The 25,977-nt window shown below is 35.2% G+C and overlaps 2 protein-coding genes across 5 annotated transcripts in view; both read left to right on the top strand.

The window, feature by feature from the left end:
• LOC118739237 overlaps window positions 1-24,448 on the top strand; it is a 79,172-nt gene extending 54,724 nt beyond the window's left edge. Inside the window, exons 2-3 of one of the 2 annotated variants that reach the window (XM_036470446.1) lie at window positions 17,531-17,767; window positions 23,238-24,448. In XM_036470446.1, the coding sequence (XP_036326339.1) occupies window positions 17,531-17,767; window positions 23,238-23,356 (356 nt within the window). In that variant the 3' untranslated portion in view covers window positions 23,357-24,448. Of the gene's footprint in view, window positions 1-17,530; window positions 17,773-23,237 lie in introns of both variants that reach the window. The other variant, XM_036470447.1, reaches the window with a different exon arrangement.
• LOC118739238 lies at window positions 627-1,999 on the top strand. Of its 3 annotated transcripts, none has more exons than XM_036470450.1 (3): window positions 627-878; window positions 1,090-1,293; window positions 1,392-1,999. In XM_036470450.1, exons 2-3 carry the CDS (start codon window positions 1,143-1,145, stop codon window positions 1,793-1,795), a joined length of 555 nt encoding a protein of 184 aa, XP_036326343.1. In that variant the 5' UTR covers window positions 627-878; window positions 1,090-1,142; the 3' UTR covers window positions 1,796-1,999. The 3 variants fall into 3 exon arrangements, with proteins under 3 accessions (XP_036326343.1, XP_036326341.1, XP_036326344.1); XM_036470448.1 differs by having other exon boundaries at window positions 628-862; XM_036470451.1 differs by lacking the exon at window positions 627-878 and adding an exon at window positions 912-1,011.
• Window positions 24,449-25,977: the final 1,529 nt, after the last annotated feature.

The raw sequence follows: 25,977 nt of genomic DNA, 5'->3' as shown, positions 1-25,977 counted from the left end.
ATCATATAAAAGAAAAAATTCTTTGGAATTATAACAGAATAAATTTTTTGGTGCATAAGGACGAATGTGTAGGGAAAATTTCCTTTAAAAATTTTGTCCTTAAATATTCTTGAAAATTTGGAGTATTTTTTTTTTTTTTATTGTTGGACTAATATATGCACCAACTCATCATAGAATCTCGTTTTGCAAACTTTGCTAACTTAAAAAGATAAAATTTATTAAAAGCGCATTTTCAATACTTACTCGTTCTTTTAAACTAAAGCACTTTATTTTTTTTTAAATTCTACAGAATTTTCTCTCACATTTCGTACCTATATTCTAACCTAGATTGCACTGACCTTTTAAATAAATTTTTCATATGTATCTTTAAAACTTTCAAGTCCTTTAAAAAAATCCTGACGTCATGAAAAACTAAAAAGGCAGTTTTCCTATATTTGGACCATGCTTTCGTGTGTTTAGATTTTTTGGTTTTTGTCGCACGGTGTAATAAATGCGAGTGCATATGTACATATTCATGTGTATGTATGAGTATATTCGTGCGCATTGATTTTTTTCGTTTTTGCTTTCATCTCACTATCAGCGTTCTAAGCTTTTCATAATAATTTCATAGCTTTTAGTCATATATCTCCCACTTTATTGCTAAATCGTTCAGTAGGTGGCGGGTTGAGATAATCTCAAAGTGATTTTCTGAGCTGGCGAAAAAGTATTGCGCAGTTAGGGAAAAATATTAATAATTTCGCAATAAAAATTTGCTAAACTAAAAATAATCGAATGCACAAAAGTTTTATGTACATATATAAACAGACAACGTTTAGCAATTTGAAGTAATTCGGAACGGTACGTGATCGTGGTACAATTGAAGGTAAATATTTGAAGAAGTAAGTACTTAAGTAGTGCTGTGTATTTGTATGAGGGACACGTCACTTAAGTAGAAGCACAGTTCAAACGGTTATAATTTCTGGTATCGCGGCTTAGGATGACAATCGGGCAACTAGGTGCAATTTTAGAAGCGTATGGAAGCATAAACAAATGAAATTCATTGACAGTGAAAATAACTCCTAAATTTCTCTAACTACTCCATTTTTACAGCACAAAAATCCCGTAGACGCACTGTTTCACGTCCACAGTCAATAAGAATTAAAATGCATCAAACGAGAAGCCAACGTCATTCCCCAAACTTACCACTTCTCGCATTCGCTTACTTATGCCTAGCCGGCAGCGTATGCAGTAGGAACGAAGTCTTTAGTTATAATGAGTCGAGATTCGGAGATGTGAGCATTGTAAGAAGCGAAAGTAAGCAATGAGTTTCGCAATTAGAAAATTCTATATAATTTTTTCCACGATTCTAATTCGTTTTCATGCTAACTGTATATTTTTACGGCCAATTTTAGGAGTCTGGCAGTGTGACCGCGTCAGATGCCCGCAAGATACAGAACAGTGTGTGGTGAGAAAATCCATTTCGCCACGAGATCCCGAAACAGTAATGCGCAGAAATTTATGTTTGTCAAAAAATGGTGATAAACTTGTTGATAGACGCTTTAAAGAAGAAGCTAGTCAATATGGAAATAATGATATTTTAATTGTAAGTACGAAAGACGGTAGCCAGTACTCAAGCACATATATGCAGAACTTGTATGACATAGAGAATGTTGAGGAAAATCTGCAATTCATGGATAGGGTTGATAGAAATGTCACAGAAAACTTGGAAAGAGCTGCAGAATTAATGAGGCGCAATATGGCAGAATTACAAAGACAAATTGAGAATGCTTTCAGGCATCTGCCCTTCTATGGGTAATAAATCTGTATGTAAGCAACGGCGTTGTAATGAATGTGAATAGAGTCAATAGAATTTACAAACAAAAAAAAAACAAAAGAAACAAAAAACAGTAAAGCAGCCAACCAAGCTTGAAAAAAGAATAAGAAAATTTATAACAAAATGCTATGTACGAATCTTTGGAATTAACATGAAAATAAAAGATAACATATTTCATCCGAAAAAGTTGTTGTTTTTATTCAAGTATTTGATACTCTAACTAACAAGCTTTGTGTGTATGTATGTGTAAGTATGACGTGTATGTCTTGATTTGCCCTGCAGCGGGGTCGGTGACAATTGTCGCTTTCGTACTAGTTACATTACTAGTTCCAATAACATATTATGATCCAGGTAGTAAGACATCGAGCTATACAGCCATGCATGTAAATGTGCTTTGAAACAACACCACATTTCGCTGTGTTGATGTGAAACCACGCATAGCAAAACATCATTTTCTCGGCTGCTGGACTAAAATTTAAACCAGAATATATTAAATATAATAAAATAATAAAATTTCAAACAACGGCACTCTGTAGGTTGTGAAAAGTTTGTACAACCGATCACAGGATGGTGTTGTCTAGAAAGTTTTACAGAGAATGAGTTCAGCACAATAAAAAATTCCATATAACGCCACTCTATAAACAGCGTTGCCGTTTTGATACAATTGTATAATTTTTGCAATTTTTTTTCTAAATTGTAAGATTTGATACTTTGATACTTTTTTATTCACAAATGCCCCATTTTGGCCGGTAGAAATGAATTTTTCAAAACTACGAATAATATTACTAGTTTAAAGGCAAATAGTTTTTTTCTTGTTATTTAAAGTCTTAAAATTCTATATATAGATACTTATAAGTTTGATTTGGCAACTCTTATAAGAGAAATACAACCCGGAATTGCATCTGAATGTGTGATCAGAATGAGAGAACAAGTATGTGAGAGTGCTCACGAATGTTGGACCCCGTGGCTGCCAACTTTCCTAAAAGCACCAAAACTTGAGAAAAATTAAAACACCACAAATTTCTTTCAGTAAAATTAAATATGCATCTATACGATATTTGTGGTCTGCCTAAAAAATAAGTATTGTTGTATTTACCGAAACCAAAATAAAAAGTGACTCATTAATTACGATTTTAAATTTTTATAAAACTAATTGGATTTTCACTTTAATTAAATCATGATACATCTTTTATTTGAAATAATGCTTTTATATATGTACATAATATGTATGTACGTATGTGAATATAACATTTTCGTATCGAGAATAAACTCCACTAAATAGGTAATGAACATTGCGCGAAAAGTACTCGAATACATAGTAGCTATTATATATTTCTCGAATGTTTTCATGGATCTTCGGCTCAGCTGACACGAAATAATCGGCATGTATACACATATTTTGTCACACATATTTCTCTAAATCGGGACGCAGATCAGCGTTGCCACTAACCATTTTTTTCCCTACCAATTTTCTTCCCAAACCCGACCAAAATCGTTTACAACCTACCAAATAAATTTCAATTACAAAAAAGCATTCTGAAAGCATACAATTAATTTATTTAAGATTAAGGGCCGGATTCGTAGTGATTTGTTAAATCATTGCTAACTTAATTACCAACAAGAGTTTAACTACCGATTTATATTCAGAGTCACATAGTTAACTATGGAAATTTATATCGCCTGAAAATATACAATAAATTCTAAAAATCAGAATAAAGTTTCAAACTATCCCATTGCTCAACTATTCTTAACACAACGCTGTCTAGTGAAAGCCCTCGGTTTGAGATATGCCCAAGATTTTGTGGAGTTTCACCGAACAGTAGTCCTGAAATTCCTTCAGTTAATGTATCCTGTTTGGTCTCTGGGAAAAGATGCTATATATGTTGCGGCACAGTGTCTCAATGCTTTTCGGCAATTTTTTTACAAAGCGTAGCTTGTGCAAAGTTCAAGTGAGTGGCATGTGCACTTTATATAATATAAATCGGTTTCTGCACTCAATAATGTTTTCAGCCCGCCCAAGTCTCCAGCAACTTTGTTATCGATTTTGCTATCGATTTTGTTGTCGATATATTTATCGATTTTGTTGTCGATATTTTTATCGATTTTGTCAACAGTATTTTTATCGGTTTTATTATCGATTTGTTATCGATATTTTTATCGATTTTGTTATCGACTTTGTTATCGACTTTGTAATCGATTTTGTTATCGATTTTTTAAAGGCTTTTTTGATAGCTTTTGTAATCGTTTTAGTTATCGATTTTGTTATCGATATTTTTATCGATTTCGTTATCGATTTTGCTATCGATATTATTATCGATTTTTTTACCGATGTTTTTATCGATTTATTATCGCTTTTGTTATCGATATTTTTTCTTAATGTGCGCTTTCGTTTTTGACTGGGATATGCTCTAAACCATACCACGTATTCTACGTTTAAATTTAGCGGCTGTATCTCTGATACAGCCTGCATACCGAGACGAAGGCGCTGGACTGTTCCTTTTTTTGGAGTGGTTTTCGGTTCGATTTTGGCATTTCAAAATAAAAACGGTTCGGCTCGTGGTTCAGTTCAAAGCCCGAAAAAAGTTACAATTCGGTTCAAAAACCGGTTCTGTTGAAAACCAGTTTGCAGCCCTGAGTATTACTATTTGTAAAAAGTGTAAAATTAAAAAGTTGAAGTGGAAAGGGGCCAAAAATGGCACGGTTTGAGCAAAAATGGCAGGCCTGATGCCTGCTCACAGGCATGCATATACATACAGTCATATGAAAAATAGTACGGACACGACACTTTTCTCAGTTTCTTTTGTTTCTTTAATGTCATATATTTTTTTATAAAAAAACAGCTCATTATCTAACAAAAACCAATTTCAAAGTTTGTAGAAACATAAGAATAATTCAACACAATTTTACAACAAAAAAAAACTGTCTACTAAGAATTTCTAAAAAAAACTAAGTACGCAGTCTTATAGTCCAATAAATTCTAGATTAAGAAAGTGCAAGTTTCGAGGGGCTAGGAGTTCGCGTTGGTTTTTGATAATTTTTTTTGTGGTGGTCGAGCAGACTTTGTATGGAAGAAAATGCGTGCCATTTTCAAGAAAAAAATTACCAAAAACAAAGCACCTTGAAACTTTCACTCTCTTAAGCTAGAATTGAGTGTGCTATAAAACAGCATACCTACATTTTTTCCAAAGTTACCTAATAAAAAGTTTTTGTTGTTGTAAAATTTTGTTGAATTTTTCTACACAGTTAGACATTTTGATTTGTTTATGTGGTGTTTTTTAGATAATGAACTGCATTTTTATAAAAAAATAATAACCAGACTGGTCAAAATGTCATATCCCTATTATTTTTCACATGACTGTATGCACATAATTACATACATAGGTATCAACAGTGTTAATATTCTTGCTGGCGCTGCTGTTACTACTTCAGCTGTTTTTGCTGCTGCAAAATTGCTTTTAAAATTGTTTTCCAGGCAGCAACTTTCAACTTGGCATTATTCTACTGTTTTTTTTTGGCTGCAGCTACATGCTTTCCAGCTCGCCATTGCCATTTGAAAATTGTTGCAACTCATTGTTTCGTTGGTAATTTCTCATCCTCTCATCCACACAGCCATGCGCACCGAACCGAGTACATGCATACCCATAAAATCACACAAATGTCTGTAAATGCAAATTCAGTCAGCAGCCAGCAGGCAAAGTTCAGCGTCCAGTCGCAGCTCGACTCGGCTGTCAAACTCCCACTCGCTTTAGTCGAAATAGACGAAAATTACCCGTTTTTGGCCTGAGGACGAGTAGTGGCCAGCGTGTAGCGAGTGCAGCGACTCTTCAGCAACGGCCTAGTGACTGGGCTTGAGCGACGGTCGGTCAACCTGTGCGAGTGACTTTGACTTTGATATTCTATTTGATTTGTTGCACACTTGTTGTTGTTTTGTCTTTCGTCGGTTAGTTTATTGGTGTTATTGTAGCTGTAGCTGTAATTGCCTACGGTGCTCCAACTCAGCGCATGGCTGAGCTATTCCTTCTATTTTCCTCTATTTGACTGGATTTTCACTTAGATTTCCACGTCAATGTTTTATGTCATGTTGCTGATGTTCTTCGCCTGTTGCTGTTACTTTGGTTGCTGTGTCTTGTTGCATGTTGCTTGCCATTGCTGCTAGCTGTTTGTTGTACAATTCGCCTTCTTTTTTGTATTTGCTGCCTGTTGTCACTGTTGACGTTTTGTAGACAGCGACAACTGCTCCAACTGACAGCTACAATTACACGTGCTGCACGCGATGCAGAGCGATGACCAGATGAACGGACATACCAACATAGTTCAGACGGAATCTTGGTAGGGGAGTTTAAAAAGGTATTCCTTCCTAAGGAATTCTGAAATTTGGATTTTAAACTTTATTTTGGTTTGAATGTGGAAAATTAAGAGATACTAAGTACATAGCTGTAAATGATATAGGGCCAACGGTGGGCAAACGCGGCTCTTTGAGCCAAAATGCAGCCCTTTGCTTAGCTTTGATTTGTCGCAAATTATTTTAAGTTTTAAAGCTAAACTATGTCTTTTTAATCATGATCTCAAAAAAAGAATATTTCATTATTTTCCATGGCTAGGAAAAAATAGTGCACATGATTTAAAAGCAGATTTTGAAATAAGATTTGACGATTTGAAATTATTTAAATGTATTTTTGCATACTTCATAAATCCTTTTCTTATGTACATAACTGACTTAAAACCAGATTACGAAAATTTGGTTAAAGGGATCTTTTGAATTTTCCTTAACATCTATTCTACTAGGAAATTTTTTTTATATATTTTTTTTTACTATGAAAATTTTGCTATGTAATGGATTTTCAAAGCGATATATCATTCTGAACTACTTATAATGATTATGCTGATATAAAGATATTTTGAAGAAGTTCCGATATTTCTTCATGCTATTGACAATTACATTTGAGAGCATGACAAAATTTAAAAATTAATTCCTCCTAAACTATAACAGTTTTCGGGATAAAGCTTCGCACTTTTTTCACAGGTGTTCAAAGTCAGCCTCACATGAGTCCCGAGATATAGAAACTTACCAATCTCCCCCTGGGTGAAAGCAGAGATAAACTTGGGATACCCATGGCAACCTGCAAGTAAGGGATTACAAATACATGATTCATGAGGTTAAGAGGTCATGGCTATAGGAGGGAACTAGTAGAACAACTAGGCCAGATAAGAAAAGGTCTTGCTCAGCCTCTCAAAAGAGGATATTGCGCAGACAAAATTTGCACGGGACAAAAATTTCAATTCTGAGCCCGCCCATCCCGAACCCGCCCATCCCAACGTTTCTCGGAATTATACCGCTGGTCCTGTGGGTCTCGATATCTATGACTAAGTTTAATTCACATGTCTTAAAAATAAATTAATCTATATATATATAAATGTGAATGTCTGTTTGTTTATTACCTTATAACTTCTGAACCGTGGCACGGAATCGCACGAAACTTTGCACACTTATTTGCTTTTACCCCGGGAAGGTTATAGGCATAGAGCAAAATGGGCAGTACTGGAAAAGAGGGCGTGTCACCTCCTATACTAACTAAAATTTTCATGTTGTATATATCTTGAAATATTTGTGGTAGAGCATTGGAACTTGCTGTCGAGATAAATAAAATTTATTCCATTCGCATGGGAAAATGCGGGCGGTATTGGAAAAGGGGGCGTGGCACCACTCATAGGCGTGAATTATTTAATCAGCTCTAACTTTGTAAGTCACATGAACTTGAAATTTGGTATGCAAACATATCTATGGTAGGTGCTTATAGTAAGGTATATATAAATGAGTTTGTAAAAGTGGGCGTAGCACTTAACATAGACTTGGAATTTTTTATCAGCCATAACTTCGGCACCACAAGTCACATGACCTCTTTAATTCCTTCTGACGTGGGGTGAAACCCGCGGGTAAAAGCTAGTTTTAAATAATAAAAAACTCAACGTTTTCCAATTATCACTTTTTTTTTGCTTTGCTGTTCGTTTTCGTGTCAATGAAACACAAATAGTGCTTTAAAACTTATTTAAGGAAGATTTTCTGAATTTGCGGAGGTTGCGGGTATTATCGAGAGTGTCGGGAAAGGTCCCGTCCCGCCCGCAAAATTTTCAAAGCACTTCCCGATACCATCCCGGCCATTTTGAAATCAGTACCGTGGGTCCCGCGGGTCCCGATATTCCGCGCCAAATATTCTCCCAGGAATATTGCAGAAGTTGCAAAGAGAAGGAAGAAACAGTCGATCACTTCTTGTGTAGCCGCCGAACTTTGGCAAAGAAGTTTTAGGTAGGCACTTATTTATATATCTTACGGAATTTTCCAGTGTAGGAATAAAGCCAGTCCTATGCTTTGTAAGAGCTTCATAATGGTTCCATGAAAAATAGTCACTCAGGTTCCCGTGTTTCACAGGGGTATCGCAATGGATCAGAGTTAGCTATTTGAACTACTGCCGCACCAACCTGAAATCTATATGTATATATATATATATTTTTTTTTATATGAGACTTGAAGTCGGTTTTGTGTTTTGCTTAAAAATTACTTATAATTTTTTTTTTAGTACTTGAAATTAAAAAATGGAACATTGTTTTTGATAAAAAAATTTTTAAAGGATTGTTAATTAAACCGGCGTCACTAAATAACTTATATTTATTTATTTATTTTTTCTATCATTTAATACTAAAGAAATTCATATACCTAACCCAAGGTTTGTTCTATGGTAAATAATTACAATTTTTAATTGAACTATTTTTCAATGGGTGGCTTTGCTCGTTTAGACATTTCAGTTTTAAAGCTATATAAGTCCTCTTTCATTTGAGAGCCCTGACAGAATTTTTGAAAAATTTAGTGCCTTTCAGGTTGATGGCCATGTCATGGGTGCCGCGGCTAAAGCGGTAATCATGATGGAATCGCTGATTCAAAATTCGCCTTGGTTGTAGAGTCCAGCTGCGACAAAAGTCGAACTTTAGCAAAGAATAACTCAATATGTTTTCCGGGATGGTACAAAACTCCTTTAATCTCTAAGGTAGCACATCGTCAATCTATACAGCTTGCCTAGGCAGGAGAGTGTGTGAAAAAAAATTTACAAACTTAAGGTATAAATCCTAAGCAAACAACCTATTCTACTACCCAGGAGAAAAGTAGTAGAGTGACTAATCTGTGGCCCACGCGATCACTCTTACGATCTGTAGATGAATGTGAAATTAAGAGCTTGCCCAGACTCTCTCTCTGGATAATTGACCTTATGATTAACTCGTTCCATGCCCTGCACTTCCATTTTGAGGACCCATACTGCTTGAGTGGCTCGCTTTATACTGAACTGTTGCACAGAGCGTCCAAATTAACTAAAAGCACAACTCTGCTCCTTGGCTTGTGGACAATTTTTTGACTCATTCATTTTGAATAGGGCGTTGATTATATATGGAATTTGTGACAATTAGACCTAAGAAAATATTATAAGTAATGCTTTAGCCGCGCGCTGAAACAGAATCGCAATCATTAATATGGGGAATCTTCTTGCCCGTTAGTTGATTTTTCACAATTTTTGCTTTGTTGACGATGCTGCACATTTTCTTCCATATACAAATGTTTTCGAGCATACTTTGTATACTAGAAAATGCATGACACTGTCAAAAACACAAAAATTGTCAAAAATCAACGATATTTTGTAGCCACTTGAAACTTGCACTTCATTATAGTAAAATTGCATGGGCTACAAAACTTCATATCCGAAATGTGTCTAAAGGTATTATTAACTTATGTACTACATGCCGTTAAGATAGTACAAGCCTTTGTTTACGTGTTTTTAAATTTGTATAAAATTTTAAAATCGCATTTAAATGTAGAATATGCAAGAATTTTATAAAAAAATTTAGAAAAAGGAAAACTTTACCTTCTGAGCATATAAAAGGGACGGCTATTCAAATGACTGGAAATGTATATGTATTTACTGTTATCGATGTTATTTTCCTTATGGTACTATCTATCGAATGGTTCTGGATAAATTTATTGATATACGTTCTACGCATGCGTAAATGGTATATATTTATGATTATCAATATATTTTTCGATACACACTTTTGTGTATGTATATTTGTCGAAGATTGACATTAGATAATATCGATATATATATATATTTATATTTTTTTTCGTTTTATTTTTTAACTAATTTTCTGGAAAATTTTCCAGTATTCAGATATCAAATTAATAACAATTTTTTGGTGCCATTTTCAATAAAATAAATTTTGAGAATTTTCATATTCTGGTATTTAGTTGAAAAGCCGGTTTATTCGATTGTAGATACCCGGCTTACTCGGTATTCGAAAAGCACGATTTCAAAAAAAGAACGCCTAAAATTATCCAAAAAACCGTTTTCTAGACCCGAGTCAATCGCTTTAATACATATGCACTGCTTCGATATCGACGTCGCCTTATTTATCGAAAAGTTATCGATACTTTTATTAGATATCACAAAATTTCAGTGTTAAATTTACTCTAGCAAACTCTTAAGTATTCCTTCAAAAAAATACTTCGTTTTTGTAAAATTTCGTCCAGATTATCCACACAAAGTTATGCACACTGCTATGTCAAGTTTCTTGTCTAAGTCTTTTGTTATGTCATTGAATTACACGATTTTCTGCGCACATTCGAATTCCACAAGCATTTTTGACCCACAAAATGTATAAATCTGGTTTTCCGACAACACTGACATAACGAATTACAAACGCAAGCGTATGCAACAAATTGTGGCATATGTGCAAATGAAAAATAGCAACAGCAGCAACTTGAAATAAACTTAAATCAACAGCGTGCAACATTAAGCATTGAGTACTCTAAACTAGTTCGCATTGGAAAAACACAGCAACAACGATATGCACACACTTACATATATTCATATGTAGTTACATGTATGTGTGTATGTGTATGTATGTCGCACGGTCAGCAGGCCGATGGCGTTGGATTTTCATTTTCTGACACATAATTCCACAATCACCAGCCAGCCGGGCAAGCGGGCAACCGGGCAGCCGGGTGGGCCAGCAACTGTATAGCAACCACACCACAAATCGAGCTGCTAGCTGCTGCGGGCGCTGAGTTGGCGGGCAGTTGCACGCTGCAAGAATACCAAAGGAAAATGCACAATGGAAAGCGAGGAATTGCTGGAGTATTTACAATTGTTCAAAAAAGGTAGCAAAAGCAATAGTAGCAACAACAACAATACGAAACAAAATAGCAAGCAATTGCCTGCGTTCGTTAAAACATGACTGCGTTTGTATGGATAGGTAAGTATGTGCACGTTTAGAAGCTGCGTTGGTTGGAAAATGTTTGCCCAGAGAAAACTGTGCTTAATTGCATTCGAAGTTTGTGGGCAGCCAGGCAGGCAAGTAAGCAGGCAGTCAGCGAAGCTAGTGAACGAGACAACAAAAATATTTAGACATACTTTTTTGCACATGCCTACATACATTCGTAGGAAAGTATGTGCTGTGTGAAAAGCCATGTAGCACGGTGGCGTTTCGACGCTTACATACCGCACAGAGGTGCTAATGACTGAAGACGGGAAAGAGAAAAAAAAAATGTTAAGAAAAGTGGCAGCTGCAAATTTGTAATGAAAGCCTGCAGCAAAAACGTTCTTAACCCAGTGATATGCGTGCATACATACCTTTATATATCCATACATGCTTGCTTGTGCATTATGCTGTCGCGCATTTCTTCTTCGCATTCATAGATTAAGTTTACACTGTTGCCGCTCATCGCTTTGTTGTTGTTGCATACTTACTTATAGCTATTCGTTTTGTTATTACGTTACAGCTAAAAAGTGTGCTAGAGGCCAATAATTGTGCCATTAACACAATTTAATGTAAATTTGCGAAATTTCACTGCTGCGGCCTTTGCCACTCTGACTGTTGGTGGTTGGTTGGCTGCTGTTAATGACATTTGTAAGCGTTTATCTACTTGCTTACAACTATGTACTTAAGCAATTATGTGCTTGTATTTATTTACATGTAGCTTTGGGTGCGTAATTATCAGCTGCTATTATTTTGAGTGAGCTTTACTTGGTTGCGGCAATTACAAATCAAATCGCAATGCTAGGTGCTATGCGTAACTTTTGTTAGTTTACGCGTGAAAAATTTTTGGGAAATTAAAAACTAATTCTCTCACAAAGCCAGAGTATACGAAGCCCTACATTTGCGTGCGTATGACCTCAATATGCACATTTTCTGCAATTCGAATATAAAACAAAATAATATTATGTAAGAATGAATGTTAGACCTATTATGTTAATTCAGTTAATAGTAGGCTTATTTTTTTAAATACCTTGGAAAGTAAAAATAAGACTGAGCAGGGTAAATAATCTCAATTTTGTATACAAATTATTTATTTTGATAGTTGCGCAATGTTGAAGAGCTTTTTGTTAGTATGTAAGAAACTTTGAGTTTTGAAATATCAGCTACATTAACTCAAAATAAAACTCAGGGTAAACAATTTGCTTTGAAAAAATAACCAAAGGGATGTCTAGTCTAAAAAGAACGGTATGTAAGTCTTCTAAGACATCGAACAGGCTTTCGATAATATTACTTATGGATCTCTCAGGCATTGGTTACAAGAGTAATAGATCCCTCTATTGTCAGCTTTGGGCAACATTTTCATTAATATCAGACTCATAAGAGGATGCTCACAGGGAAGTGTTCTTTCTCCATTACTTTGGTCTTTCCAGATGGACGACATCGTAACCAAACTACAGGAGTGTGGTTGTGATAAAGCTGGTTAAGCGAAAATCCCACAGTACGCTCTCTCGGACTTTAAAAAACCAGCGCTGAGTGTTAAATGCCTCAGTCGAAGCTCGCAAAATGCTGACATAGATATATGCCAAAACTTGGTTCAGTTATCCTTGGAAGGACAGTGCTTAAATTGAGTTTGACGAAGTTAAATATCCTGGGATTACCCTTAATAAGAGACTACACTATGCAGACAAAGCTCCTAGTAAATCCACTCGAGGGATGTTGTCCTATAGAAGACGGTTTGGTCGGGCATGGGGTCTGAACTCTAAGTTATTACAATGGCTAGTTATTCACTATGATGTTCGATATCGTTACTTAAGCCTCCGAAGTCTGGTGGTATATCACGTTTTAGTAGATGTCAAAGCCTGGAATAAAGTAGCTTTGGCATAGTATTTTATATTGAAACAGCATAGCGAGCCCATGCACCTCGATCTCTAATATGTTCATTGGTACTCAGTCGCGTCAAGGATGGAGTGCGGAATGGGTGCGATTATTTATAAACCTGGCACTAGAAATTCACTTGCAACGGGCAGAGGGCCTACATTTTTTCAGAATGAGGCGCTAGCAACTCTTCGAAGCGAGAACCACGGTTACACTGTGCTATGTATCAAGTCAATGCGAGAATGCAAAAAAACGGGATGGCCAATAAACTGGTAGTCTTCAAAGTTTACAAATGGCAAGCGGGAATGTTGGCCGCCGTCGGTACTAGAGAGTTGTACGATAACTTAGATGGGTTCTTGAGCTGTCCTTTCCCTGGGACTTTTTAAAAAGTAACAGAAGATCTTCCAGGTCGCAGTGTTAAGTGAACTAAATATCAAGCGATAAATTTTTTATAAAAAAAAAAAAATTATTTTATTATATGCTCATAATCGGCCACAGGTTATAGATATTTATCGATTTGATCATTTTGTTTTAATGAAATCTGATGAAACTTAGTAGAAATTTGTATAGACCGATTTGTGAATTTTTAATTGTTTATATCAAATTTTTTAGTGCAAAGAGTAGATAATGTTGCAATTATGAAGAAAATGGATTATCTTGCTTCTGTTTATGAAAGTAGCGTATTTCAAAAATATTTGAAACAATTATTGCATGAGAAAAGTTTTTAATGTTACAAAAAATTCAGTTAATTTTTTTCTGCTGGTACTGTGTAGGCATTTTCTTCTACATACGTAACGTGTGCTCGAAATGTCAGTAAAAAAAAAAATATTTAAAAAACAACGCTTTTTTTTTATTAACTACTTGAAACTTGCACCTTATTATACTAAGGCTTAATGGGCTATAAAACATCATAACTAAAATTTTTCGAAAAATTAAATAAAAAAAATCAATTAAGGTGATCTTTTCTTTATACGCTTCAAATTTTCTTAACAAAATCGTTTAATATCGGTGGCCTGGAAGCGATTATTAACAGTATATTTGAATAAAGACCACGCAACACGTATTCTCCACTTCAAGTCAAATTTGGTTCATATCTCATATACAAATATTTATACGTGCATACTGTCAATCAATAAAGTTAAGTTACAGAGGGGTTTTTTTTCAATACGGGCAACTATTTTTTATATATTTTATTTTTCGTAAATTTTTTATGAAAATGAGGTTAATTCTACAATAAAAACCCCTGAAATCGGAGTTCCAAACCTTGTGCAAAATTAAAAAAACTCAAAATTTTCATTAAAATATTGCATTTTTAATTACATTATTTAGAAAAAATTAGTATGAAGTTTTTTAGCCCAATCAATTTTTGTACAATACCTGAGGTAGCTAGGAAATGCAATTGATTTTTGGCAGATTTTTTTGTTGAACGTGTCGCTTATTTTCTCCATATGGGCGATTCTGAGAAATAGTCAACCAAAATCGCAAAAAATGCATGCAATTCGAGTTCTCTCCTTTTTTTGCAATAAAAGGCATAGTACAACATATTCTTATTTCACATTTATTTGAGAAATCTGATTCGCCCCTCTTACTTCTTGAAAGAAAGTTCTAAACAGTATTGGTTTTAAACACTATATCTTTTAATAAAATACAACAATATCGCTTTAACAAAAGCAATTTTTTCAAAGAGTAACATCGGTAACGTAACGTCACGAACGCACATATACAATTGTTTTAAAGTTAATCCAACCTTTAGTTTGCTTTTATATCACATCTTGTAAACTTCATTATTTTCTCTTTAAAGTATTTTTGTAGATGGTGCTCTCCATGCCTGACAATTTGCGCAAATCGGTTGACTTTGATGGTCATATCAAAATCGCTTCCTTTTTCAGTAACGTCCGAACATAAAAATAACCGACATTAACTCAAATTCAAATTTCCATTATTTTGTTGTCATAAGTACTGCTATAAACCTTCCCTTATACCACAAAAAATTGTTAACTTGTAAAAGAATCGTCCGAACGTAACATCCGCAATGCTAGGATTTTCCCAAATAAAAAAATGATCGAACATTATTTTCTTCTTAAGGCAAACAAGCCAAATCATACTAAAAACTATTAGTCTCAGCCAACGAAAAAGTATCTCGCCATCGCCGCTGAACTAAATGTCTGATCGACTTTCAATACGTCTACAATAAATCAATCAATCACATCATCAATCTTCATCATCACTCAAGATTTGTGACCCATTTAAAAGAAAAGAAAATATCGTTAAATTAAAACTAATCAATATAACAATCTTGTTAACCCTTTTTTCTTTTTTTTTAAAGCCAACAAAGCTTAGCGAACTAATTAGTGTATCTACATATCTATTTTGAAATATATATACATACAATGTGTGTTTCTGGTTAAAACCATTTGATGCGCTTTACAATATCAAGTGCTTGACCAACAACATGGTTACAATGTTAGTAGGCTTGCGCCTCGCTGCACCATTAACCCAATTTTCGTTGAGTTCCGAAAAAAAAACTAATTTCACTGAATATATTTTAATTATAACAGCAGAGTCTAGGTAGTGCACCTGCGGCGCACTTAACTGCTTTTAGGGGCACAGAACGGTATTTTCTAACAAGCAGCACCGCTTAAGGCTTGACAGTCGCTCCATGTGACTACTGTAGTTAACAAATTAGTAAGTGAATGAAGCTGCTAAATGGTCATCATGTTAAGGTGTTTAAAACTAAAGAGGAATTATATTATTGTCTTAATTTTGTGAATAGGTTTTGGCTACATGTCGTTCTTGTGCTCTCCAATGCTGTGTGTGTGTGTGTGTGTGAGCGGTGTGAAGTGCGTATCAAAAGACTTAAGCAGCGAACTCGACTATGTTATTTGACGAAGTAAATGGCAATAATGTAAATATGTATGTACGTACATACATATGTATTATGTGAATTACTTTATACTAAATAGGTGTAAAAATTAGCACTTTTTACTAGTTGTCTTAGTTCTGATGTGCCTGTAAGCTTGCTGTAAGCATCGTAGCTATGCTATGAGGGTAAAAGTGTCGATGTTGCTAAAAATATCGATAAGGGAATTGATCAATAAATCGATAACTTTATTAGAAGCTATAACAAAATAAATTAATTTCAATTAAAAAATAGTAGTATACCGATAACGATGACTAAAATGCTATTGATTACAAGAATGAAAATAATATCGATAAACGCAACGATGTTGACACCGATAGCAATAGCAATAGCGATAACGATAACGATAATAATAAGTACGATATCAATAACGATAAAAAAAATTAATCGATAAATATGTTTTCGTTATTTACAATGTGATTCAATATTTTCTTCCTTTTCTGCGAAAATTATCAGTAAAAATTATTTCATATGTATTCAAACCACGTACATATGTACATAAGTGTTACGCACGCATTCATACATTCTTTATAATAAAAAAAAAAATCATGAAAACCCGTTGCGATTTGCTCAAATGTTATTATGCTCAAATAAATATAAAAAAGCTATGAAAACCACACTGCTGCGATGAGTTCCACCTCCAACTTAAAAAAATTTATTTATTTTATTTTGAATATTTTTGTTTATAAAAGTGAAATACATCCGCATTTGTATATTTCATTGTTCATTTATTTCGTGTATGTTTTTTATCTTATTAATCACATCACTCATTTTGACATCAAACACCAAACATCACCAACAACCCACCAAATCCATCAATATTCACTGGCTTATTGCGTACCATACCAACAACAACAATTCGTGTCAATTGAAAATAATTAAAAAAATAACAACGCTTCATTTGTTAAATAAATACACATCAAATTATTTAAACGGAAACTCTTTAAAATTTTCAATTTAAAAATTGTGTTACTAAAAATCACAATTGATTGGCCAACTTGACTTGAAACAAATAACAATTAATTCAAAAACTAAACAATTTTAATTGTTACCAAAAAAAACGAATAACTTTTAAAATGTTCAAAACGAATTTGTTACTACGAAAATCAAAATGCAAATCCTAAACTTAACTCCTAAACTTAAAAAAATATTTAATTTCATTTGTATAAACACTCATGCTTGCACTTTTATAAAAACAATCATCAATCAAACCATCATCATCATCACCACCACCACCACCACCACACAATCATCAATAAAATTGTGCATAAATATTTATATGTGTTTGTGTGTTTGTTTATATTTTCATATTTTGGGTACCACCAACCAACTCCTGGCAAAATGCTTTTGGTTCAATGGTCGCGCGCATCTGCACAACACAAAACTAAAAATTACAAAAATAAAAAATTACAAAAAAAAATTAAATAAACTGAAAAAAATAAAATAAAATAAAATGGTGTTTGCTTCATTTCCTTTGTTGGATTTTTGTACTTTGTATTTAACGGTGTTTGCAAAAAAAAAAATTAAATAATTCTGTATAAAAAATAACCGCGCATGCATTGCTGTATTATAAATAATTATTCGAAAAAAAAAATCACAATTTAAATTTCAAACGCAACGCATAGATCGTGTTGCCTTGGTCACCGCTGCACCACCGAGCTATACACGTATGTATCACTATTTTCCAGCACATTTATCAGCGCACCCGTTTTGTTTTTACCCACAACCCCCACCACCACCGCCACCACCAATTCCACCGCCAACGTTGACACAATTGCCCTCACCACCGACACTCAAACAATTGGGCAATTCCCTATCGTCAATGACACAAGCACACATCGCACAGACACTCCGGTATCCAGGTAAGGTTTGTATTGGATTTTGTTTTTTATTACATTCAATATTATCCACTATATACAAGTAATATATGAGCCGTTTACTTTCAAAATAGCATAAGTCATTTCCGCCTCTTGTGCTCAAACGGTTTGTTACTTCGAACTGAATGAATCTGTAAATTGTTCTACCGCCATAAACTAATGAAAAATTGTGTTACATTTGGATAATGAAGTTTAGCAGATAACAGACGCGTTTAGATACAGGTAAATAGTTACAGAAGTCAAACAGTATGAAATAACTTATGTCATTTTCAAAATAAACGGCTCATATATGTATATGTACGTATGTCGAACATATGTATTGGGATAAATGTAATTGGAGCAAAAAACTAAAAAAAAAAAATTATTATAATGATCTTCTTCTGATACTCGTAGTGGTGAAGGTGTTATACATCCATACATACATATATGTACATATATTTTTTCCACTACTACTTTAAAAACGTCCATTTTTTATAAACCTTTTGCTGTCCAAGGGGAATCCAAAGCCTTCATAAATTTATTTATTCTTTATTTATTTTATTTATTTCATCAATTAGTTGAACACATATAGATTACTAGAAGTACATTAGTAATTGTTATTAGTAGTGTAGTAGTAGTAGTAGCTATGAAATAGTTAATTTATTCGTAAAACTATCCCTACTTTCCGAGACAAAGTCCAATTGACTCCAATTGATAGTTGGTCGTACAATAAGGAATACGAAATGTACAAGATGACCTTAGATCACGCGTGGAACAATTAAAAATAATTACCTCCAACAGAAATTGGCAGTTAATACGGTCTGCCACTACAAATATTATGGAATACAATTTCCTACGCGTTTCTAATGTTAGCAGCCGGAATAAGAGCCACCTACTTCTACACTCAGGTACGTTACCATTCCAATTAAGGCAGTGAATGGCATACCTGGTGAATCGTTTCTGAAATTGTTCGATTCTTAAGGAATATTCGGTATAGTGAGGATCCAAGATTATACCACAGTACTCAAGGTGGGATCTAATAAAGCAGAGGTATAGATCTTTGAGTGCAAATTTCTTACTACAAACCCAAGCATCGACCTAGATTTGGCAATTATAAAGTCAATGTGCTTGGAATAACTCATCTTGTTCTTAATATAACACCCGTGAATTCGTGACAGATCAGAATTACCAATCGTGTTCATATGCCTGGTATTTGGCGAAGCTAAGAGGTAATGAATTACTTTCACACCAAGTCTGTAACTTTGATAAATCCTCCTGAAGTTTAACGCAGTCTGATATCGATTTTATGCTTCAGATCATCTGCATACATTAGAAAATACGATTTTTTTTATGAATTCGGGGATGTCATTCACAAAAATTAAAAATAGAAGTAGGCCTAGGTCACTGACTTGAGGCACACCTGAGGTAGCATATATAACACCTGAATTTGTGTTATTTATGTGAACGAACTGAGTTCTCTCGGCCAGATAAGGGCTAAATCATTTGAGAAAGTTCGATGGAGTCCCGTCTGATCTAGTTTGTCGAGTCATAGTCAAGTAGTTTTGAACATCAGACTTGGTGTCCGACTTAAGAGCGGGGATAATAAGGGTATTTTCCAATCTTGTAAAAAATTTGTTGTTGAAAATTCTTGAAAGTTGAAGGGAAGGCGCCGATGCACAGTTCTTCAACAATATGGGAGGGGATCCGACCTCACCCGGAACAGGGTTATTAGGTAATGGCCGAAGAGCTTGATAAACCTCCTCAGCGGAAAATTTTGGGCTTGTGATGCCCAACACGGCATCCGTCTTTGCATTGCTTGATGTTATTAGTGGACAAATTTTGCGATTAAACTACGTATTTGTTGAACATCAGAAGCAAATTCGCCTGAGTGTTGCATTATATCGGGAATTCCTTTCGTTCTTTATCAATTGCCAGAAACGTTTACGATCTAACTTTATTTCTTTCTCAAAACAAAAAATGTAATTCTGATATAAAAAACTTTTTTAAAACATTGATCTAAGTTTAACGGCCCTGGCCGTCATTTGGCTTTCGGTACCGTTTATATTTGCTTTTAAAAATATTATTTTTTTAAATGCTTAAGAGCCTAAAAATAAAACTCGCCAGCTAAATATGAATTATATAACATGAAAACTTCTTTTGTATACCTTCTTCTGTTTAAAAGTCTTCAGTCTTCATCATAAACAAAACCATAAAAAATTAAATAAAACTCGCGAGTTAGGTCTCTTATAAAAATATGATCTTTGTTGCAAGAGAGATTTTAAAGCTTTCTTAAATTGTGTTTACTTCTATGTACCTTTTTCGAATGATCAAGAATTAAATTTAAATTTTTCACAAAAAAATCTTTGTGTCTACTTTATTTTTCTTCTTTTTTGGCGCTGTAACCGCCTAAGCGATTTTGGCCGAGTTCAGCAAAGCACGCCAGTCGTTTCTCTTCTGTGCCAACTGACGCCAATTGGAAACGCCAAGTGAAGCCAAGTCCTTCTCCACCTGATATTTCCATCGCAGTGGGGGCCTCCCTCTTCCTCTGCTACCACCAGCGGGTTCCGAGTTGAATACTTTCAGAGCTGGAGCGTCGGTGTCCATTCGAACGACATGGCCAAGCCATCGGAGCCGCTGTATTTTAATTCGCTGCCTTATGTCCATGTCATTGTAAAGCTCATACAGCTCATCGTTACATCGTCTGCGGTACTCGCCATTGCACAAAGGCCCGTAAATCTTGCGCAAAATCTTTCTATCAAACACTCCAAGAGCCGCCTCATCGGATATTGTCATTGTCCATGCTTCTGCGCCATATACCAGCACGGGCATGATGAGTGAATTATAGAGCATGGTTTTCGTAGGTCGAGAGAGGACTTTACTCCTGAATTGCCTACTCAGTCTTAAGTAGCACTTGTTGGCAAGAGCGATTCTACGTTGGATTTCAATGCTGACATTATTATCGGTGTTAATGCTGGTTCCCAAGTAAACGAAATTCTCTACTTTCTCGAAATTGTAACTGTCAACAGTGACGTGGGTGCCAAGGCACGAATGTGCTGACTGTTTGTTTGATAACAGGAGATACTTCGTCTTGTCCTCGTGTACCACCAGACCCATTCGCTTTGCTTCCTTATCCAACTTGGAAAACTCAGAACAGGCTTCGCGGTTTTTGTTACCGATGATGTCGATGTCTACCACCTTTCCTTTAAATGTCTTTACATGATGAGAGGTAATCCCTAACAAAGGTCTACCACCCCGGAAATAAGACTAGAAGCTTGGATATTGAGAGTTTCTATTAGAAAGTATATCTGACACATATGTATGCCATCCAACTTCGGCACATCCGTTAAGAGGATGACCAGGTTTTTACGTCCAATGCTACCTCTCTTCTATGTATGTAGATTAGGGTGGACTTTAAATGCAAGGAAGCAAATTTTTACATCAGAATTCCTAAGCCTCAACCCCCACGTGGATGCTAATATAGGCGAAGATATCACATATATATTTTGGCCCCGATTGGAGTTGGTTAAGGCATGGCGCACAAGGCTAAAGTTCAGATTACGCTATGAAGATGTCTTTACCGGCTCAAATTGGGACCAAAATTTATACGTGATTTCTTCGACTTTAGTATCTAGTATCGATTTGGGGTATAGAATGAAAAAATATTTTTAATTTTTTGAGTCTCCATATAGGCCACATAGATCCTAGCAGAGCCGGTGAACTTCGTCCCGCCCGAAATTATTATTTTTATTCACAACTTTTTGGCTAGCATTTTCGCCAACAATTCACGTTCATGATTTCCAGGGACACATTTTTCTGTTAATATTATAGTCTGATGGTCGTAAGAAGGCATATTTCCATTGCCGTCTCAAATAACCTAATGATAGTATTATATCCATGAAGAAGTTCTTGAAATTCTCCAATGATTTGGCGTTTCATAGCATGGTTAATCGCTAAACGAATTAAATGTGATAATTTTTTCCTCTTCACTTCCTGGTAACACTGATCCGGTTCGATGGGGAATCTGTTCTGGAAGCCGTTTAGTATAGTTGGTGGTAATTTAAAAATGGGTGAGTCTCGTTTTTATACAGAAATCCAATATACATGACTTACCTTTGACAAATGTCTCAATGGTGGTCATTTGAGATTAACGCCTGGACACCTCAATCCTGGTGTCTCCGAATGAAGCTTTAATGTATAGTAATATTGGCTAATAACATCTATTGGGCTAATCGGAACACACTGGAGTTCGACATACTCAGTGGTCAATCGGAAATTTACGGCCCTTTTTCGCACTTGACGATTTTTGGTAATAACTCGACCCCAGCAACACCTGGTGGCTCTTTGTAGAAATAATATTGCCCTTACCGCTACAAATAGATATCTCGAATATGAGCCAAAAAATAAGATTTTCAGTAGGAACTCGATTTCCGTGCCATATATAGATATAGTTTACTTTACGATAAAAAAACATATTTCCAATATAAGCCCATGGGTTCATAAATAAGATTTTGGTGATAACTCGATTTATTAAGAAAAGAGCAAAGCAAATTAATTAGTAAGTTTTTTAGATCAAAAGCAAAACAAAAAAAAAATCCGTGAATAGTTACATCTTTTCTGACTTTTTCGGTTTTGAAGTGTTTAGAGGTGTCTATTGCCAGTAAGGAGGTCCATGGTTGAATTTCTGATCCCAGCAACATCATAAACAGTTTATTTTGTAAATAGCGGTCGTCTCTCGGCAGACAATCGCAAACCTCGAAGTGTACTTCTTTTAAACTGGAAAATGCCAACAACTCCTAAGTAGTTAAACGACACTAAATTCCACTGGTATTCCTGAACTACGGCACAAAACGAAAAATGTCATTATTTCTTATAAAAGCTTCTTTAACCTATCGAAAGTTTTGGAATTATTCCAATATTCACGATAAATAAGAGACATGTGCCACTGTTCAGTAGTAACGGTTGCCTACTTCGGTTTTGTGACAAATGGCGAAACTGCCCCCCTGTCGAATTGGTAATAACTAGAGTCCAACCCTAGGTAGATTTTTCAGATGAAACCTAAGCCGAATGTTCGGTCGGACTCTGGTAACACTTAAGGTTATGTCGATTTGCCACAGTAGAATATGGTTATTGGAAAAAAAAAAAATGTTGAGTTTTGCCGTTATTGCAGCTGATAATTTAATAGGTGATATTCAAATGCGTCAGAAAAGCAGGCAGCTCCACATCGCAAGTTTAACAACTCTTGACTCTGCCGTTTTTTCTCCACCTATCTTGAACAATATTAACAGACTAAATATTTCCCAATTTTTTCTTGAGCTAGCTAATACACAACCCTGTTGTTGACTTAAGAGTTAGATCTTAGAATTAGCTTAACTATGTTGTGGCTTCATTGGTAATGGTTTCCTCCTGCTCCTTTATTTTTTCATCATAGAATCTTATTAATGTCGTTTGCTTTTTTTTTGTATTTTTCATTCAACAGGTCTATTTATACGACCCGATGAGACCAATCTTTACACGACGCTGGAACCAACACTGAGCAGTAATCCGAACGTGTACTTTCAGCGAGGCGGTGCAGTACATCCGGGTATGATGTACTAAGAATACACTTTCCGACCGTAAAGGAAAATCACAAAAATCTTACGATTGAACTATGCGAAAGAAGATCAGTTAGCTGGCGGAGTATATTCGTACCAGCAACCGCTCGACAGCCGAGCACTGAGCAACTCAAAGTATAAAAGTATAACTTAAATGCAATACGAAACGCTAAACTAAGGTGAAAACTCATAAAGTAATTTTATTATTATTTTTATCGAAATAATTTTAATTAATCAATTTTAATTTAATATTAAGAAGTAAAATATTAAATGTACGTACTTAAGTATACATAAGTACATATGTAACGTAGGCACTCGTTTGATAGAGGAAGTACTCCAAGTGCACATCTGCTCCCAGGGAGTGTAAACGATAAGCAAAACTTTAATTTTAAATGTCAATCATAGCTTAAATACTTATATATATGTATGTATATGTAAATGAAGTTAAACTTAAGCGAAAATAAATCGAAATTTGAGAAGGAATTTTAAAAACTTAGTTTTAGTGCTAAACAAGGAAGTGAAAAGTTAAAAAAAAATGCTCGCCCAAAGCTGAAGACTTGAATTTTATTTTAATTTTTCTATGTAAGCACAGACATACTTGTTTTACTTATAAACTTAAGATACACAACACTCATAGCGAATTAGGGGCAATTAAAGTTATTTAGGCACATATAAATGTAGTAGTTGTAAGTATGTAAGTCAAGGAAGTTAATATATATATATATATATATATGTTATATGTATGTACATACATATGTAGCAAAAAAAATGCTAAGAGCAGTAAGAAATTAAGTTAAGCTTATTTAATGTTCCATAATTTTCACGCGATTATTAGCGCGCTGCCCAATTAGTGATGGCCGATTAACAGCGAGTACATAAATGCGAGTAGCATAGCGAGTGAAACGGAAAGTGGCAGCGCTGCAGCGCAGCGCGATGCGTAAACGAGCAACGAAAGCCAATGGGGAGTTCGACTATTCAGGCATTGAGGAGTTTACTTGGCGGCGCGGCAAAAAACCACAGAGCGGCACAGTGAAAGCGCTTAGTTGCGTAAGCTGATGGGCAATGTGAAGGCAAGCAAAATTTAACGATGGAGAAGAAAAAAAAATGAAACAAACAATTGGAAAAAAAAATTCGAAGCGTATCGAATAGCATTTGCTAAATTACTTTCCGTTTTTATTTTGATTGGCAATTTCTCTGCGCTGTATCAGGCTTGGCAATAATTCGCGCTAGTTGCTTTCTTCACGCTCCATGCCGGCGCTTAATTTCGAACGTGAAGTGCCACCAAAAATGCAGTGCGCGTACACGAAATTCGTACAGCGTTTATATGTGGCGCAAAGAGAGGTGCGAAAGTAAATAATAAGAAAGAGGTATACAGAGAGAAGACAATGAAAAATAGTAATTTTTTGCACTTTATTAAATTCATTCACACCTCAAGCGAGTAGAAAGGCGTAATTGTAAAATTTTTATATCGATTATTTAGACTAAGCTTTACTTACACACGTATATATGTATGTATATGTATGTATGTGCACACAGTAAGTAACTACTACTTGTAAATAACTAATAACAACAAAATAAAATATGAAATAATAATAATAATGATTACGTGAAATTTTAGTTTAATTGCATAACGGTAAATATGTAGCTGTATATGTATTTCAATAAGCGCTTCCATATTCGTATGTGTAACTATGTATTTGTATGCATCAAATGTAAGCATATGAATTCAATAAAGTTGTTTAGTTGTATATGTAAGAATTCAAAAATTATTTTTTATGACTTTTTTATAGAAACTGTAATTTTGTGCGAAAAAAATTAAATATTAGAATAAAATATCGAAATGCAATAAGAAAAATTTCGAACTTTTTTAAAGGGCATTAAATACGGTGAGTTTCATGAAGAAGTTTAGGAAACATTACAATTACTAAGTACTTGTGTATGCATACAGAAAACCTATGAAGGGCCTGTGGAGTTTAGTCAGAGAAGGATGTGTTTGGCTATTACAAAGCCAGATCCAAATGGCCACAAAAGGAAGATGCAGCATCATTTAATTGTTGCTAGGGGGAAGCTTGCGGGCACCCTCTGCGACATAGCTCAAAGAGAATTTAACCTGGCAATACCTCTAGGGCGGCCATTGCACTTTTACCAAAAAAAAACTCTTGACAATATGACGAACTTAGGCTTGGATGGGGTCGCGGTCAATGTGATCACAGAGGTTTAGTATCTGGGTCTTATCCTGGGCTCAAAACTGCTGTGGAGCACTCACGTTGAGGCGGCCACTTCCAAGGCTACGAGAGCGCTGATGGGGTGCAAGCGTCTAGCGGGGAAGATCTTGGGGTGCACCACGAGGATTCTAAGGTAGATGTATACCATGATTGTACGACCAACAGTAAGGTATGGGCTGGTATTTTTGCTATCCAGGACTACTTTGGCTACGGCAAGGCAGTCCCTTACCAAGATTCAATGTTTGGCTTGTGATTGCATCACGGAGCCTAAACGTACATGTCCGACGGTAGCGCTCGAAGTAATCCTGGAACTGGAGCAACTGTATATTACAATTGAACAGGCGGCAAAGCAAACTCTCTTAAACTTTGCGAGAGAGGGCTTTGGAAAAGGTAAGGTATT

This window comes from Rhagoletis pomonella, unplaced genomic scaffold, assembly GCF_013731165.1.
Source record: "Rhagoletis pomonella isolate Grant_MI unplaced genomic scaffold, Rhpom_1.0 Rhpom_scaffold_00005, whole genome shotgun sequence".
Lineage (NCBI taxonomy): Eukaryota > Metazoa > Arthropoda > Insecta > Diptera > Tephritidae > Rhagoletis > Rhagoletis pomonella.
The sequence above is the reverse complement of the archived record's forward strand: the minus strand, read 5'-3'. Positions and strand labels throughout refer to the sequence as shown.